Genomic DNA, 19,406 nt, shown 5'->3' on the forward strand with positions numbered 1-19,406 from the left:
GTATCGCCATCAATACGATCTCCCTCCGTTCGTGTATAAACCGTTATTGTCACAGGCGAGGAGAGAAAACACAAGCCAGGGAGGGCTAATAGTGTTATACCGTTTATTATAAACAAAATACAGATAAGATGTAGTTTATTCAACTCACAATGTTTGACCTCAGTACAATGAGGTATCTCTCAATAGTGTTAAAAATAAAGTTTCTCCTGCAGTGGATCACACAGTTCATAGGCCAAAAAGGAAACGAAAGTGACCACAAAAAAAGATCCTTATCCGGGATAGGCCTTCAACCTCTAGAAATATCTAACAATTAAACCTTACGCGTTTCGAAGGGTAAGTAATCTTTTCCCTTCTTCATCAGAGATATATATGCGGTAAAGCGTCTCCCTGCTTTATACCACTATGAGGCTTCGATACTCACTGGGTGCCCCGTTTTTCCGGGTAGCAACGTGCTGCTGACGTCATTTATGTCATTACGTGAGAGGCTAATGTGTCACCTAAAAACTGGTAACTAGGGAAGCGCTGAGAAAATCAAGTATCTCTTCAAAGCTATAACGTTCCCAATGTTGTTACATGGAAACACTGACACCCTATTTCACAAAAAAAAAGATTTTACTATTACCTATATATCTAAAAACAGCATTATACATTTATATACTTACGATTAGTGCACCGCTATACACAATTGTAATAATTATTAATAAAAAATTATAAAAAATTAATAATGAATAAAAAATAAAAATTGACAGATTCTAAGAACAATTCATAAAAACAGTTCATAAAATATTTTCCATTTTACATTTGTCTGTGCAAAGAAGACTGTATAGAAAATACTTGTTAAGAACATATTTATACACATATTTCATATATATCAATTAATAAAAGTGCAGACATAGAATAAAGTTAAGAAAGAGAACATTAAGTTCAAATATCTTAATTAGATAAATAAATAAATAAATAACTTGAAAAGCACAGATCTATCCAAATATAAATATTAACATAAATAATTATTTTATACTATAGATTATTAAACTTTACTGATGTTAAACTTTATAAAAAGACTGCCACATCAATATCTTTATTTAAACCCCATGGGACTCTTGTGTTAAAGGCATGGATCCAATATGTTTCCCTTTGTCGAAGTAGGATCTCCCTATTACCCCCTCTTTTGCCAATATGGACCTGTTCTAAAATTGTACCTCTAAGGCAATTGGGGTCACAATTATGGACCAATTTATAGTGGTCATATAGATTATGTGACATTAGCCTCTCACATAATGACGTAAATGACGTCAGCAGCACGTTGCTACCCGGAAACACGGGACACCCAGTGGGTATCGAAGCCTCATAGCGGTATAAAGCAGGGAGACGCTTTACCGCTTATGTACCTCTGATGAAGAAGGGAAAAGATTACTTACCCTTCGAAGCGCGTAAGGTTTGATTGTTAGATATTTCTAGAGGCTGAAGGCCTATCCCGGATAAGGATCTTTTTAGTGGTCACTTTCGTTTCCTTTTTGGCCTATGAACTATGTGATCCACTGCAGGAGAAACTTTATTTTTAACGCTATAGAGATACCTCATTGTACTGAGGTCAAACATTGTGAGTTGAATAAACTACATCTTATCTGTATTTTGTTTATAATAAACGGTATAACACTATTAGCCCTCCCTGGCTTGTGTTTTCTCTCCTCACCTGTGACAATAACGGTTTATACACGAATGGAGGGAGATCGTATTGATGGCGATACTGGAAGTTTCTGTCTTCACAATCAGTGGGACCTGAGGAATTCAAAATCCACTGTGATCCATACTCTGGGAGTGCCTGATACCATTCACTTACCTCATACTGACTGAGGGTATATCAAGTAAGTGCACATTTGAAAGGGTGTAGAACCCCTCTCTCAGACACAAGATACCAACACTTTGGATTAAGGACTTTCTTGCACCTAACTACTCTTTACTTTAGACATATTTATTTATTTATTTATTTATTTATTTATTTAGTGATAATTTATGCTATGTTATGTTTCATTGTGCTGCATGAATACTAATTTGATTTTAATGATTTTAATGATCTTATGTTTTCTACTGTCTGAAACTTATATATACTAACCTGTCTGATATATCTGACATGTACATATATGGATTAGTCTGTTTATAAATATATAAATATATGAACTTTGTTGAATTGATATCACCATTGATATGGATAGGGATAAATTATCACCTGCAATAGTAACCACATTCACTGGTTTACATATATATTTTCTAGACAGAGCGCCATCTCCGATCTTTCTATAATTATTTTTATTTGAGATAAGTTTGGGGACTTATCTATTTTTATGGGGACTGGCCGCTATATTTTCTAGATTTATTTATATTATAGTAGTCCGGTATCCCTTACTGGTAGCACTTTTGGGGCTTACCTGTGGACCCTCTGTCCCTAGGTATTCTATAATTTGAACGATATATATATAAATATATATACTGTATGTAACAAAAGTGTAATAAGCTATATAATTGATTTCTAGCACAATGTCCCTAGGATCATGTATGTGTAAAACCTAAAGATGTGATAATATATATATATATATATATATATATATATATATATATATATATATATATATATATATATATATATATATATATATATATATATATATATATATATATATATATATATAGTAATATATATAGTTAAAGCTTCTAGAAAGATATATCTGGCAAAATGTAACTACTCTAACTAAATCATATAAATATCACACAAACGGTTATCCTATATATGACCAAGTTGCACATATACCCTGATATTTAAATATTGTTACTGTATATTTTACACATCTATTAGATATCAGAATATTCGAGATTCAAGAGAGAATAAATAAAATGTGTTTACAGTTATTTAAGGATAAGGACTACTAAACACAGTAGAATAGCATAATCAATAAATGCATAATAAAGAGAATGCAAAAGCACTTTTGATATTCAAATGAGTAGTAGATTTTATTTTTATGTCAGTTACATTTTCCTTCTTAATGCATCATGTGACAGCCATCAGTCAATCAATAAATGCATATATGTATATCATGTGAATCTTGCACATGCTCAGTAGAAGCTGGTATCTTAGAAAATGAGCATATACAAAGATTGTGCACATTTAGATAATGGAATTGAAAAGTTATTTTAAATTGTTTGCTCTATCTGAATCATCCTGCACAAATAAATTATTTTTCTATATCACCAATGACATCACTAGTAACATTATCTATATCTATATCATCATCAATGCCATCAGTAGTGACATCATCCATAACATCATCCTACACAAAGAAATCATACTTTCTAAATCATCAATGACATCGCTAGTGACATCAATGACATCAGTAAATACATAACCCATCACATCATTTTTCAAATCAGAAAGATTATATTTTGTAAAAAGTATAACTCACTAACAGCCACCACAACACAGCAATTTATTTCAGCTTTTTAACCTTATTTTCCTTAGCCTAGCCCATATCCTCATCTGTACACACAAGCATCTCCTCACTCCTCCATCTCATTTCCTTTCCCTCACACACAGCCTTCTGTGTTGTCCCTTCTATTAACCATCTCTACATCACACTTCATGACTCTCAATTACCTTAATTAATTTAATATGTAATCTGTAATCTATAAACTCACCCTTCCCACATTACTCTATTTTAACCCCTCCTTCCTTTTCTCATATGGAGTCCTGTCCTTCTCATCCTTTCCATTAATCTTTTTCACCCTCTTATTTTTATCTCTTATGCACATCAGTCTTCTCATCCTTTACCTTTTATTGTCCTTTTATTGCCCTTATTTCTCAGGCACACGCAGCATCTTCTGTCCTCTTTATTGTCCTTATACAACATATCTTGCTTAGTTTCTCAGACACACCTTACCTCAGAGCATCTTCCTAACCCTCTTACACAAATCATAAATCTATCCTTATTCTCTTAGGTCACAGTTAACACATTTCATACAATCAATTAAGTCAATATAAACAACATACTAAGGGGCCTATTTATCAAATGTCTTGCGGACCTGATCCAACATTGCAGATCAGGTCCTCAAGACATCGCTGAATGTGGAGAGCAATACGCTCTCGGTATTCAGCATTCACCAGCAGCTCACAAGAGCTGCTGGTGCAACGTCGCCCCCTGCTGACTCGCGGCCAATGGGCCGCCAGCAGGGGGTGTCAATCAAACCGATCGTACTCAATCGGGTTGAATTCTGGTGATTCCTGTCCGCCTGCTCAGAGCAGACGGACAGGGTTATGGAGCAGTGGTCTTTGTGACCGCTGCTCCATAACTTGTGTTTCTGGCGAGTCTGAAGACTCGCCAGAAACACGGGCCATCAAGCTCCATTTGGAGCTTGATAGATAGGTCCCTATATATTTCATTACATACATTTTTTGTCTAATGGAAATATTTATACATTTATACACATTGCTGTATATGATGGTACCATTAATAACATCATGCGTGATGTCATAAACACTATTGCACAATATAATCTATGATACATTGTAATACATGTTCCCACATTTCTCTGATGTGTAGAAAATTGTCATGGGTTATGTCTCTACTGGTGCCATTTATGATTAAAAAAATCTATTATCTGTAGGAGGATGTCATGGGTTATGTCACTACTGATGCCATTGATGATGTCAAAAGTGATGTCACTAGTAATGTTATTGATGATGTCATGAACAATGTAATGTGTTATGTAATCAGTGATGTTATTGATGATTCAAGCAAAGCACCCAGGGTGGGGGCATTTTACGTTGGGAATTTCCTTGCTTTAACATTTGATTAAGAACTTAAACTCATGTAAATGCAGCAGAACTGTCATGTCATGCAGTGCAATGGGCTTGTCTTTCCTTCGCATACAGAAACGCATAGAACATCCCTTATAGAAGTATAGCAAAATCTGCCTTTTAAGAATTTCACTATGGATCTCGGGAATGCTGGAGGATAATTATAGATCATCTCATCTCAATTGAGCAGAGAGATTTAGATCATCAGGCCCATAGAGTCTTTTGGTTCGCATGTGTTGAGTGTTGTTGATGAAGTGTTCCATTTTTTTCTTCAAAATCTGGTCACCCTATTATACAAGCTATTTTCTAAGTCAAGTACAAATATTTTAATTAACATCCTTAAATAGTAAGGCATACTAAGTAAACATAATCAAATATTTTTAAAATTACTGTTGAGTTAAATCTTATTATTTTGTACTGATAGTAAGAGAAAGTGCTTGTTAATAAATAAAACATTATTAGCAACACATTGCTCACTAGCTGATAAAGGTAACTCCTATAACTCTTTCAATGCACGTTGAAAGTGATGTGAAAATCAATGAAGTAATCAACAGAACTTGAGGAATCTTTGCCATAATATATGTAAGTGTGTGTGTGAGTGTGTTTGTGAGAGATTGTGTGTGTGAGACTGTGTGTGTGTGAAAGTGTGTGTGTGTGAGAGAGGGAGAGAGAGTCTGTGTGTGTGTGTGTGTGTGTGTGTGTGTATGTGTGTGTGTGTGTGTGTGTGAAAGTGTGTGTGTGAGAGATAATCTCATACATGTTTTATCCATTAGGAGGTTCATTTTAAAGGGACACTGAACCCAATTTTTTTTTTCTTTCGTGATTCAGATAGAGCATGAAATTTTAAGCAACTTTCTAATTTACTCCTATTGTCAATTTTCTTCATTCTCTTCCTATCTTTATTTGAAAAAGAAGGTATCTAAGCTTTTTTCTTGGTTCAGTCTCTGGACAGCACTTTTTTATTGGTGGATGAATTTATCCACCAATCAGCAAGGACAACCCAGGTTGTTCACCAAAAATGGGTCGGCATCTAAACTTACATTCTTGCATTTCAAATAAAGATACCAAGAGAATAAAGCAAATTTGATAATAGGAGTAAATTAGAAAGTTGCTTAAAATGTCACACTCTATCTGAATCACAAAAGAAAAAATTTGGGTTCAGTGTCCCTTTAAGCACCTCATGTTGAAAGTAAAATGTTTTTAATATTATTAAATTGATAGTAAACATTTTGTTTAGGATATAAAAGTGGTAAATTTGAAATATTAAGCATTGTTTAGCACCTAGTTGTTGCTTTTTTTTCTATGATTCAAGTCACCCAGAAGTAAAAACATCTAAAGCAGAGCACCATGAATGTTATCTGCTTGCTGTTTATAGGGCAAGTGGAACAGCAGCTGATTGGCTGTACTGCCTGTCAAAACTGTCTATATAAAACAGCTTAGGAGCATGGGGTAACCAATGAGATAAACACGAAGCCAGGGGTTTGTTAAGCAATAGATATAATTTCAAATTTCCCGCGGTCTCCAGAATATTTAATGTCAATGTTGATCTTTCTTCAACAGATTCCAATCGCCGAGTGCAGTGAAAGCTGCCCCCTTGGAAGTAGGAAGGCAGTCAAACCAGGACAACCATTCTGCTGCTTTGATTGTGTTCCTTGTGACCCTGGCAAGATCAGTAATCAGTCAAGTAAGAGGCTCAATTTTTAATATAAGAAATTCAAAGTCATTCATACACAGAAAAACAATATACAGGTGGCCCTCGGTTTACACCGGTTCAATTTGCGCTGTTTCAGAATAACACCCTTTTTTTCAGTCATGTGACTGCTATTGAAAAGCAGTGCACTAATTAAAATAGCCAGTAGGTGGAACTGTCCGCTTGTGTTGCAGCAAAGTTATGCAAGCTTAGCAGACTGAAATTAATCAGTGTACACAGATCACAGACCTTAGCTATCGAGCAAGAAGATCTAGCAGCCACTTCCCTATTATCTTTCTGTCCAGCTGCTTGAGGTGAGGGTGCCTAACTGCTTATTAATCACTCCAGATTGAAATGCATAGAATAGGTGCAGACCCAATTTTATCTAACATGCTAAGAATGTAGAGAAGTGTTTGCAGATAAAAGCAAGTAAAAAATGTTTTTGTTCATTAAACTTAGTTTGATTATATTTTCTGTATTGTATGATTATTTTATTAGCTTATAATGCTGTTTAGCATTTAAAGTCTTAATTTCAAAGCTTTAAAAATAATGTATTAGGTGTTAGTTATGCCAATTTTCAGAGGGGCCTGGAACCTAACTCCCTCACTTCCCATTGACTTACTTTATAAAATGGGTTTCAATTTACAACGGTTTCGATTTACAACCATTCCTTCTGGAACCTAACCCCGGCATAAACTGAGGGCTACCTGTATACATAACAATTAGAGTAAAAATACAAAACAATTATTTCAAACTCTCTTTGCAAATCAGTATGCACTGGTATGACTTTGCCTCTTTGATCTCATCACACATCACTGGTTTTAATATACTTTCAGTTTGTGAAAATCAGTTGTACTAAGGAGTTTTTATAAAATCAAGCTGTTGGGAATGATGCTTTAAAGTCAGTGAATAGGTTGCATATAGCAGATACGACAATGTGAATTATTGTATTATAATATTCTTGGTTACTTTAAGATTTTAAATATCCTGTTTTTTTAATCTGATAGGAAAAGAATCCCATTTGAAATATATTCTTGTAGAATTAATATTAAATTAAACAATAACAATATCATATCTGGTGTGGGCATGAAAATCATAATCATTGCAGTGATCTAGTCTCTTGCAGAAGCTAACTTATGTTTAAGTAAAAACATATGCAGAAATAATTACTAAAGCTGCCGTGGAAAAGTTAAAACATGGTAATAAATTAAATACATTCTGAAAGGAATTTATGAAGTTAATACATTTAAAGACACACATTGTAATTATTATAAAAATTGTTAAAGGGCATGAAATACTTAAAGATTAGCATATAAAGGGCTAGATTAGAAATGGGGTGCTAATTATTCATCACTCATAAGCATTAACTGCTCTCAAGGTAAAAAAAAATTAGCTCTGTCGGGTTAGTGCTGGTATTACAAGTTGAAATTAAAATGTTAGCGCACTTTTATCGCTCATGTGCTAACCTGACATTTCTCTAGATCAAGTGCAATATAAGCCAAAGGTGCATTAGAAATACTTTACAATCCTATGAGTTTCACTTAGAAGAAATTATTCTTTTTATTTTTAAATATATATTTTTATATACGTGTGTATTTTTGAAAAATACCCATATATCTATATGAATATATACACATATATATATACATATATATATACATACATACACATATTTAGCCATATCTATCTATATATATATATATATATATAAAGCTATAAATATGCTTTCACTGGATTTGAAACTCCGCACTCTTTATTAAAGTTGTGACGTTTCGGGGCGTTCACCCCTTCCTCAGACCTGAGGAACGCCCCGAAACGCCACAACTTTAATAAAGAGTGCTGTGTTTCAAATCCAGTGAGTGCATATTGATAGCTTTGTATTTGATGATTTATGCACCCTGGTCTTGGGACTTGGTGAGTGGGAGCGCGCTATCTTCTGTTTATTTTATATATATATATATATATATATATATATATATATATTTACCATGGACTTGTAATATCAAATTGCACGAAATTGCACCTCAAAAGAGGTGATAAGATACTATAAAATAATTCCAATTTTCTGAACAAAATTGCAGTATATAGCCTTATCTACCAAATAAAGTGTTAATGTTTTTTAAAAAGTTTACACTTGCCGTAGGTTTTTTTTTGCAAAACTACAAAAATGTTGTTATATCAAGATGTTTTAAATGTAAGCCCCTTAATAGCACACATTCTGCAAAATAACTTTCATATACACATGGGCTGAGCTCACATTAAAACCATAAGTCATTTCAATTTTCAACTGTTGTAAAGTGATATCAGTGTCAAAGAAGATACAATATTGTGGTAATGTGCTTTCCTTTCCTGTTTTATTATTTCTATTTACAATATATTATTTACCCTTTAATTCTGTGTACAGAATTAGAATAGGAGACTAAGGGCCAGATTATAAATGGTGCGCTAACAGTTACACGCGTGAGATATCAGGTTTATCATGGCTGTATGCACACATCAGATGTATCAGATGTTGAAAGTAAACACGATCGCTTGAGCGCAATTTAATTTAACGCACGTCAGAAAAGAGCAACCTCAGAGCTCTGGTTAACTGTTTCGCCAAACAAAAGAGTGTCACAAACCACATTAAAAATACATTGAAAAGCATTGTTATACTCATAATAAGACTTTCTAATTAAAAATTATTACAAAAAATATTGCACAAAAAAGTTATATGGGCTCAAAATATGAGGTCTCATGTGCTAGGGGGGAAAAGTCTGCAAAGGGCTTTAACATATATATATATATATATATATATATATATATATATATATATATATATATATATATATATATATATATATATTGAAGATTGGAGTAGCCGTGTTAGTCCAGTAGATAAGATGCTCAAAAAACAAAGTATTGCAGTATGCAGTGATACCTTTTTTATTGGACTAACATAATATTTCAAAGACAAGCTTTCGAGAGTTTTCCTCTCTTCCTCAGGTCTGAAGCAATACTGATCATTCTGATATAGATACACATCACATACAACAAATGGAAGGGAGGGAGGGGGTGAGAGGGGTGTCATAAAAGCAGAGAATGTGTCTGAAGGAGAAAATAGCTGAGAATAGCCAGAAAGAATAAATAAACAGAGGAGAGTAAATAGGCCAGATGAGAGGAAAAACAAAAGGAAAAAGAAACCAATATAGGACAATAAGATGAGAGATTATAGAAAGTTATGGTAGTGTGTGAGAAATCCAGAGTCTACATTAAGTCCTTCATTTCTGGTATTTAAATGTGTGATCATTTTCATCTCAAACGTCTTTCGTTCATGAGAAATTCCCTTTAATAATTTTAATCCTGAGGTTAAGGATGGAGTGACCAGTCTGGGTGAAGTGGTGACCAACAGGGGTACAATATTTATTTTCCTTGTGGTTTTTGATCGAGTGTCTGTGTAGATTCATTCTGAGATGCAGCTTTAGGCCAGTTTCTCCAATGTAGCAACCTCTGTCCCACACTGTACACTGTATCATGTACACCACATTAGCAGATGAGCATGAATAGGATCCTTTAATATTATATGACGCATTGTTGTGTCTGGCTGTGTTGTTGTCACATATATGTTGGCACAGTTTGCAGAGTGATTTGTTGCATCGTGCAGTGCCATTCTGTGTAAGCTTCTGTTCTGTGGTTAATATGCTGCGGACCAATCTCTGTCTCAGCAAATGATCAAACTGATTAGAAGAGAAACACAAATTAACAGTGACATATATTTTCTTACACGTTGTAAGAAAATGTATCTAATCCCTAATGGACTTCGAATTAAGAACCCACTTTCTACTACCTACAACTCACCATATGCTGAGAATCTCTGCAGACAGACTAGTGAGAAACTACGCAACAACCTAATTCACCAACTATATGAAAGAAAACAAAAAATACTCTATCATAAGCAGTCCTTATTTCAAGATCTTCAACAGGTTACATCCGAAACCAAAGCAATGGAAATAGAAATTGATTACTTCTACAGGAAACAACAACATAATCTCATCAGGAAAAAGAATAAGAAACTGGCTGGCCTCAAACAGCACAAAGAAAGCCCTAATGAAAGATCAACTGATTGCTCCATTGAAAAACCGCTTACTCCAACCAGAACTACCAATGACCCAAACCAAACTGAGCCTGCTAACTACCAAGAACAATTCACGGACAATACTGGGATTGTAAACCTCTCTAATCATCACCTTTCAATACCTGAAAAATCAGTCTTATCCAAGGGGCTAACATTCTGTCCTAACACAAATCTTGATCACATCCAGTTATATTCAGACTTGGAAGAATTGTTCAGAAGATTGAGACTTAAGGAATTCTTTTATGCCAAAAAAACCACGACCCTTAAACAGGATAATAATGGTAGGAAAAAGAACAAAGATTTTACACCGACAGCAGGACGTAACATTAAATTGGACAGTTACATTGAAAGTTTTCGCCTGAGAGTGGCATCCCTAGTCACCACACAAGAGAAAAAAATTGCTTACAACCTCTCACATATGGAAAGAAATGCCTTGAAAAATAATAACATCATCATCAAGCTGGCAGACAAGGGTGGATCAGTAGTTATCATAAATACCCAGGACTACACTACAGAAGGTTACAGACAGTTGTCAGATGTAAATTACTACAAAAAACTGGACACGGACCACACCAACGAATATTCAGCTAAACTCACAAAACTTATCAAAACATTTCCTAAACACATACAGCAATAATTAGAAAATCTGGTACCTTTCAATCCTCAGATGGGTACCTTCTACATGCTACCCAAAATCCACAAGCCAGGAAACCCAGGACGCCCCATTATAACAGGTATGGGAACACTCACTGAACAAATATCTGGCCTAATAGAAAACATTCTTAAGCCTCTTGTTATTAAGACAAATAGCTTTATACAGGACACTACAGACTTCCTTAATAAACTTAATCAGATAAATGAACTACCTGGAAACACTATACTAGTTACTATGGATGTGGAATCCTTATACAGCAACATCCCGCATAAGGATGGTATTGAGGCCTGCAGTAAATTTCTCTCATACCACCAACCTACACACAAATATGATAGTACAACTATTGCCCAGCTTATAGAATTCATACTCACGCAAAACTATTTCAGTTTTAACAACAATTACTACCTACAAATGACAGGGACAGCGATGGGCACAAAAATGTCACCCCAATACGCCAATCTTTTCATGGCGTACCTAAAATACAGATTCTTATGTACTCAGCCCCACAAACCTTATACATATTATCGTTACATCAATGATATTTTCATAATATGGACAGAAGGAGAAGAAAGCCTCTTAGATTTCCACAAATCATTTAATTCATTTCACCCATCAATAAACCTTAAAATGGACTTTTCAAATCATAGTTTGAACTTCTTGGACTGCACAATAACTGTCACCAATGGCATCCTTCATTCATCTATATACAGAAAACCCACAGACAGGTACAGCTACCTCCACAATTCCAGCTTCCATCCCAATCACACCAAACAAGGTATCATCTACAGCCAAGCTATCAGATATCACCGCATTTGCTCTGACACAAAAGACAGAGATCAGCACCTGAGTACACTGTAAGAGTAATTTAGGCAAAAGGGCTACAAGGAAAGGACAATATTTAAAAAAATCAAATCTGCCCTAAAAACACCACGGGAAAGGCTCCTACAATACAAATTAAAGGAAAACAAATCAAGAACCCCTCTAGTAGTCACTTACAACCCTACTCTGGAAGGAGTACGCAAAATTATTAAAGAGCTACAACCACTAATTTCAGAGGACCCCACACTCAAAAAAATATTTCCTGAACCCCCCATACTAGCATTCAAACAACCGCCTAACCTGAGACAGAGATTGGTCCGCAGCATATTAACCACAGAACAGAAGCTTACACAGAATGGCACTGCACGATGCAACAAATCACTCTGCAAACTGTGTCAACATATAAGTGACAACAACATATAATATAATATTAAAGGATCCTATTCGTGCTCATCTGCTAATGTGGTGTACATGATACAGTGTACAGCATGTGACAGAGGTTGCTACAATGGAGAAACTGGCCTAAAGCTACATCTCAGAATGAATCTACACAGACACTCGATCAAAAACCACAAGGAAAATGAATATTCTACCCCTGTTGGTCACCACTTCACCCAGACTGGTCACTCCATCCTTAACCTCAGGATTACATTTCTTAAAGGGAATTTCAAAGATTCTCATGAACGAAAGACGTTTGAGATGAAAATGATCACACATTTCAATACCAGAAATGAAGGACTTAATGTAGACTCTGGATTTCTCACACACTACCATAACTTTCTATAATCTCTCATCTTATTGTCCTATATTGGTTTCTTTTTCCTTTTGTTTTTCCTCTCATCTGGCCTATTTACTCTCCTCTATTATATATATATATATATATATATATATATATATATATATATATATATATATATATATACACATATACATTTATTTATTTATACTTTATGTATATTTATGTATTAACAGACATATATAAACATATAATTCAATAAATACATTTGTATAAATATATATATATATATATATATAAATATATATATATATAATATATATATATATATATATATATATATATATATATATATATATATATATATATATATATATATATATATATATATATATATATATATATATATATATATATAAAAAATATATATATATATATATATATATTCATATATAAGTGCATTGGAGCCCTTTGCAGTTAAATAGATGAAAACATGTTAAAGCATATGTATGCAATATTCATATTTAATAAGGTGTTATACTGTATATTTTCTGTAAATATTTCACAATCCAATGTTCTGCACATAGCAGAATATGTTCTTTGTATTTTTATATATATATATTAATATATATATATATATATATATATATATATAGATAGATAGATAGATAGATAGATAGATAGATAGATAGATAGATAGCTATCAGTATATATCTATACATACATATAATCATCTTTATGTATATATAGGTATAAATATATATTGTACCACAATACCATCATATATGTAGAAATACTTTTTTTAAATGATAGAACATATTCTGTTATGTGCAAAACATTGGAATGTGAAAAATTCATATTTTCATTTTGGTTTAAGCGCAAATGAGAATATAAATAGATATTCCTATATATCTGTATATATCTAGAGCTATATATAATCATACATACATATATATATGTATATATAGTACCACAATACCATCAGATATGTAGAAATATGTAATTCTGAATAAACAGAACATATTATGCCATGTGAAGATCATTGGAATGTGATGAAATAACATAATTTATGTAAGAACTTACCTGATATATTAATTTCTTTCATATTGGCAAGAGTCCATGAGCTAGTGACGTATGGGATATACAATCCTACCAGGAGGGGCAAAGTTTCCCAAACCTCAAAATGCCTATAAATACACCCCTCACCACACCCACAATTCAGTTTGAGGTATGGGATATCAATACCCAAGATGTGGAACTCCACGCAAGAGTCAATAGAGAGGGAGGGATAAAATTAAAAACAGCCATTTCCGCTGAAAAAAATAATCCACAACCCAAATTATAAGTTTATTCTATAATGACAAGAAAAACTTAAAACATCAGCAGAAGAATCAAACTGAAACAGCTGACTGAAGAACTTTTCTACCAAAAACTGCTTCTGAAGAAGCAAATACATCAAAACGGTAGAATTTAGTAAATGTATGCAAAGAGGACCAAGTTGCTGCTTTACAAATCTGATCAACTGAAGCTTCATTCTTAAAAGCCCACGAAGTGGAGACTGGTCTAGTAGAATGAGCCATAATTCTCTGAGGCGGGGTCTTACCCGACTCCAAATAAGCTGAATGAATCAAAAGCTTTAACCATGAAGCCAAGGAAATAGCAGAAGCCTTCGTAACCTTTCCTAGAACCCGAAAATATAACAAATAGACTAGAAGTCTTCCTGAAATCTTTAGTACCTTCAACATAATATTTCAAAGCTCTTACCACATCCAAAGAATGTAAGGATCTTTCCAAAGAATTCTTAGGATTAGGACACAAGGAAGGGACAACAATTTCTTTACTAATGTTGTTAGAATTCACAACCTTAGGTAAAAATTGAAAAGAAGTCTGCAAAACCGCATTATCCTGATGAAAAATCAGAAAAGGCGATTCACAAGAAAGAGCAGAAAGCTCAAAAACTCTTCTAGAAGAAGAGATAGCCAAAAGGAACAACACTTTCCAAGAAAGTAGTTTAATGTCCAAAGAACGCATAGGCTCAAAAGGAGGAGCCTGTAACGCCTTCAAAACCAAATTAAGACTCCAAGGAGGAGAAACTGATTTAATGACAGACTTAATACAAACTAAAGCCTGTACAAAACAGTGAATATCAGGAAGTTTAGCAATCTTTCTTTGAAATAAAACAGAAAGAGCAGAGATTTGTCCCTTCAAGGAATTTGCTGACAATAGTATTAATCACTGAGTCAGAGAAACCTTTATGACTAAGCACTAAGCATTCAATTTCCATACCTTCAAATTTAATGATTTGAGATCCTGATGGAAAAATGGACCTTGAGACAGAAGGTCCGGCCTTAACGGAAGTGGCCAAGGTTGGAAACTGGACATCCGAACAAGATCCGCATACCAAAACCTGTGTGGCCATGCTGGAGCCACCAGCAACACAAACAATTGTTCCATGATGATTTTGGAGATCACTCTTGGAAGAAGAACTAGAGGCGGGAAAATGTAACAGGATAATAACACCAAGGAAGTGTCAGCGCATCCACTGCTTCCGCCTGAACATCCCTGGACCTGGACAGGTATCTGGGAAGTTTCTTGTTTAGATGAGAGGCCATGAGATCTATCTCTGGAAGACACCACATCTGAACAATCTGAGAAAACACATCTGGATGGAGAGACCACTCCCCTGGATGTAAAGTCTGGCGGCTGAGATAATCCACCTCCCAATTGTCTACACCTGGGATAAGCACCGCAGAGATTAGACAGGAGCTGGATTCCGCCCAAGCAAGTATCCAAGATACTTCTTTCATAGCTTGAGGACTGTGAGTCCCACCCTGATGATTGACATATGCCACAGTTGTGATATTGTCTGTCTGAAAGCAAATGAATGGTTCTCTCTTCAACGGGGGCCAAAACTGAAGAGCTCTGAGAATTGCACGGAGTTCTAAAATATTGATTGGTAATCTCGCCTCTTGAGATTTCCAAACCCCTTGTGCTGTCAGAGATCCCCGAACAGCTCCCCAACCTGAAAGACTTGCGTCTGTAGTGATCACAGTCCAGGTTGGCTGAACAAAGGAAGCCCCTTGAACTAAACGCTGGTGATTTAACCACCACGTCAGAGAGTGTCGAATATTGGGATTTAAGGATATTAACTGTGATATCTTTGTATAATCCCTGCACCATTGATTCAGCATTCAAAGCTGGAGAGGTCTCATGTGAAAATGAGCAAAAGGAATCGCGTCCGATGCTGCAGTCATGAGGCCTAAAACTTCCATGCACATAGCCACTGAAGGGAATGACTGAGACTGAAGGTGCAGACAGGCTGCAACCAATTTCAAACATCTCTTGTCTGTTAGAGACAGAGTCATGGACACTGAATCTATCTGGAAGCCTAAAATGGTGACCCTTGTCTGAGGAATCAAGAAACTCTTTGGTAAATTGATCCTCCAACCATGTTTTTGAAGAAATAACACTAGTTGATTTGTGTGAGATTCTGCAGAACGTAAAGACTGAGCTAGTACCAAGATATCGTCCAAATAAAGAAACACAGCAATACCCTGCTCTCTGATTACAGAGAGGTGGGCACCTAGAACTTTTGAAAAGATTCTTGGAGCTGTTGCTAGGCCAAATGGAAGAGCAACAAATTGGTAATGCTTGTCTAGAAAAGAGAATCTCATGAACTGATAATGTTCTGGATGAATCAGAATATGAAGGTATGCATCCTGCAAGTCTATTGTAGACATATAATGTCCTTGCTGAACAAAAGGCAGAATAGTCCTTATAGTCACCATCTTGAAAGTTGGTACTCTTACATAACGATTCAAAATTTTCAAATCCAGATCTGGTCTGAATGAATTTTCCTTCTTTGGGACAATGAATAGATTTGAATAAAACCCCAGACCTTGTTCCTGTAAAGGAACCGGCATGATTACCCCTGAAGACTCCAGGTCTGAAACACACTTCAGGAAAGCCTGAGCTTTTACTGGATTTGCTGGGATACGTGAGAGAAAAAAATCTTCTCACAGGAGGTTTTACTCTGAATCCTATTCGATACCCTTGAGAGACAATGCTCTGAATCCATTGATTTTGGACAGAATTTATCCAGTACCTGGCTTATTCCATTCCTTAGAAATCATATCAGAAATAGCATCAGGAATAGTAAAAACCTCTAGAGTAACCACAGGAGGTTTAAAAACAGCATTTAAATGTTTACTAGTCTTAATGTCAAGAGGACTAGCTTCCTCAATATCCAAAGTCATTAACACTTCTTTTAACAAAGAATGAAAATACTCTATTTTGAACAAATAAGTAGATTTGTCAGTGTCAATATCGGAGGAAGGATCTTCTGAATCAGAAAGATCCTCAACAGAGGAGGATAAATCATTATGTTGTCGGTTATTTGAAATTTCATCAACTTTATGAGAAGTTTTAAAAGACCTTTTATGTTTATTTGAAGGCGGAAATGCAGACAAAGCCTTTATGACTAAGCACTAAGCATTCAATTTCCATACCTTCAAATTTAATTATTTGAGATCCTGATGGAAAAATGGACCTTGAGACAGAAGGTCCGGCCTTAACGGAAGTGGCCAAGGTTGGAAACTGGACATCCGAACAAGATCCGCATACCAAAACCTGTGTGGCCATGCTGGAGCCACCAGCAACACAAACAATTGTTCCATGATGATTTTGGAGATCACTCTTGGAAGAAGAACTAGAGGCGGGAAAATGTAACAGGATGATAACACCAAGGAAGTGTCAGCGCATCCACTGCTTCCGCCTGAACATCCCTGGACCTGGACAGGTATCTGGGAAGTTTCTTGTTTAGATGAGAGGCCATGAGATCTATCTCTGGAAGACACCACATCTGAACAATCTGAGAAAACACATCTGGATGGAGAGACCACTCCCCTGGATGTAAAGTCTGGCGGCTGAGATAATCCACCTCCCAATTGTCTACACCTGGGATAAGCACCGCAGAGATTAGACAGGAGCTGGATTCCGCCCAAGCAAGTATCCAAGATACTTCTTTCATAGCTTGAGGACTGTGAGTCCCACCCTGATGATTGACATATGCCACAGTTGTGATATTGTCTGTCTGAAAGCAAATGAATGGTTCTCTCTTCAACGGGGGCCAAAACTGAAGAGCTCTGAGAATTGCACGGAGTTCTAAAATATTGATTGGTAATCTCGCCTCTTGAGATTTCCAAACCCCTTGTGCTGTCAGAGATCCACAAACAGCTCCCCAACCTGAAAGACTTGCGTCTGTAGTGATCACAGTCCAGGTTGGCTGAACAAAGGAAGCCCCTTGAACTAAACGCTGGTGATTTAACCACCACGTCAGAGAGTGTCGAATATTGGGATTTAAGGATATTAACTGTGATATCTTTGTATAATCCCTGCACCATTGATTCAGCATTCAAAGCTGGAGAGGTCTCATGTGAAAATGAGCAAAAGGAATCGCGTCCGATGCTGCAGTCATGAGGCCTAAAACTTCCATGCACATAGCCACTGAAGGGAATGACTGAGACTGAAGGTGCAGACAGGCTGCAACCAATTTCAAACATCTCTTGTCTGTTAGTGACAGAGTCATGGACACTGAATCTATCTGGAAGCCTAAAATGGTGACCCTTGTCTGAGGAATAAAGAAACTCTTTGGTAAATTGATCCTCCAACCATGTTTTTGAAGAAATAACACTAGTTGATTTGTGTGAGATTCTGCAGAACGTAAAGACTGAGCTAGTACCAAGATATCGTCCAAATAAAGAAACACAGCAATACCCTGCTCTCTGATTACAGAGAGGTGGGCACCTAGAACTTTTGAAAAGATTCTTGGAGCTGTTGCTAGGCCAAATGGAAGAGCAACAAATTGGTAATGCTTGTCTAGAAAAGAGAATCTCATGAACTGATAATGTTCTGGATGAATCAGAATATGAAGGTATGCATCCTGCAAGTCTATTGTAGACATATAATGTCCTTGCTGAACAAAAGGCAGAATAGTCCTTATAGTCACCATCTTGAAAGTTGGTACTCTTACATAACGATTCAAAATTTTCAGATCCAGATCTGGTCTGAATGAATTTTCCTTCTTTGGGACAATGAATAGATTTGAATAAAACCCCAGACCTTGTTCCTGTAAAGGAACCGGCATGATTACCCCTGAAGACTCCAGGTCTGAAACACACTTCAGGAAAGCCTGAGCTTTTACTGGATTTGCTGGGATACGTGAGAGAAAAAAATCTTCTCACAGGAGGTTTTACTCTGAATCCTATTCGATACCCTTGAGAGACAATGCTCTGAATCCATTGATTTTGGACAGAATTTATCCAGTACCTGGCTTATTCCATTCCTTAGAAATCATATCAGAAATAGCATCAGGAATAGGAAAAACCTCTAGAGTAACCACAGGAGGTTTAAAACCAGCATTTAAATGTTTACTAGTCTTAATGTCAAGAGGACTAGCTTCCTCAATATCCAAAGTAATTAACACTTCTTTTAACAAAGAATGAAAATACTCTATTTTGAACAAATAAGTAGATTTGTCAGTGTCAA

The 19,406-nt window shown here is 35.6% G+C and overlaps 1 protein-coding gene across 1 annotated transcript in view; it reads left to right on the top strand.

Moving 5' to 3' along the window:
- LOC128657431 (extracellular calcium-sensing receptor-like) overlaps positions 1-19,406 on the top strand; it is a 47,419-nt gene that overhangs the window by 17,086 nt on the left and 10,927 nt on the right. Inside the window, exon 5 of the mRNA XM_053711783.1 lies at positions 6,407-6,530. Within this exon, the coding sequence (XP_053567758.1) occupies positions 6,407-6,530 (124 nt within the window). The remainder of the gene's footprint in view (positions 1-6,406; positions 6,531-19,406) is intronic.

The sequence above is a fragment of the Bombina bombina genome, chromosome 4, assembly GCF_027579735.1.
Source record: "Bombina bombina isolate aBomBom1 chromosome 4, aBomBom1.pri, whole genome shotgun sequence".
In the NCBI taxonomy this organism is placed as follows: Eukaryota; Metazoa; Chordata; class Amphibia; order Anura; family Bombinatoridae; genus Bombina; species Bombina bombina.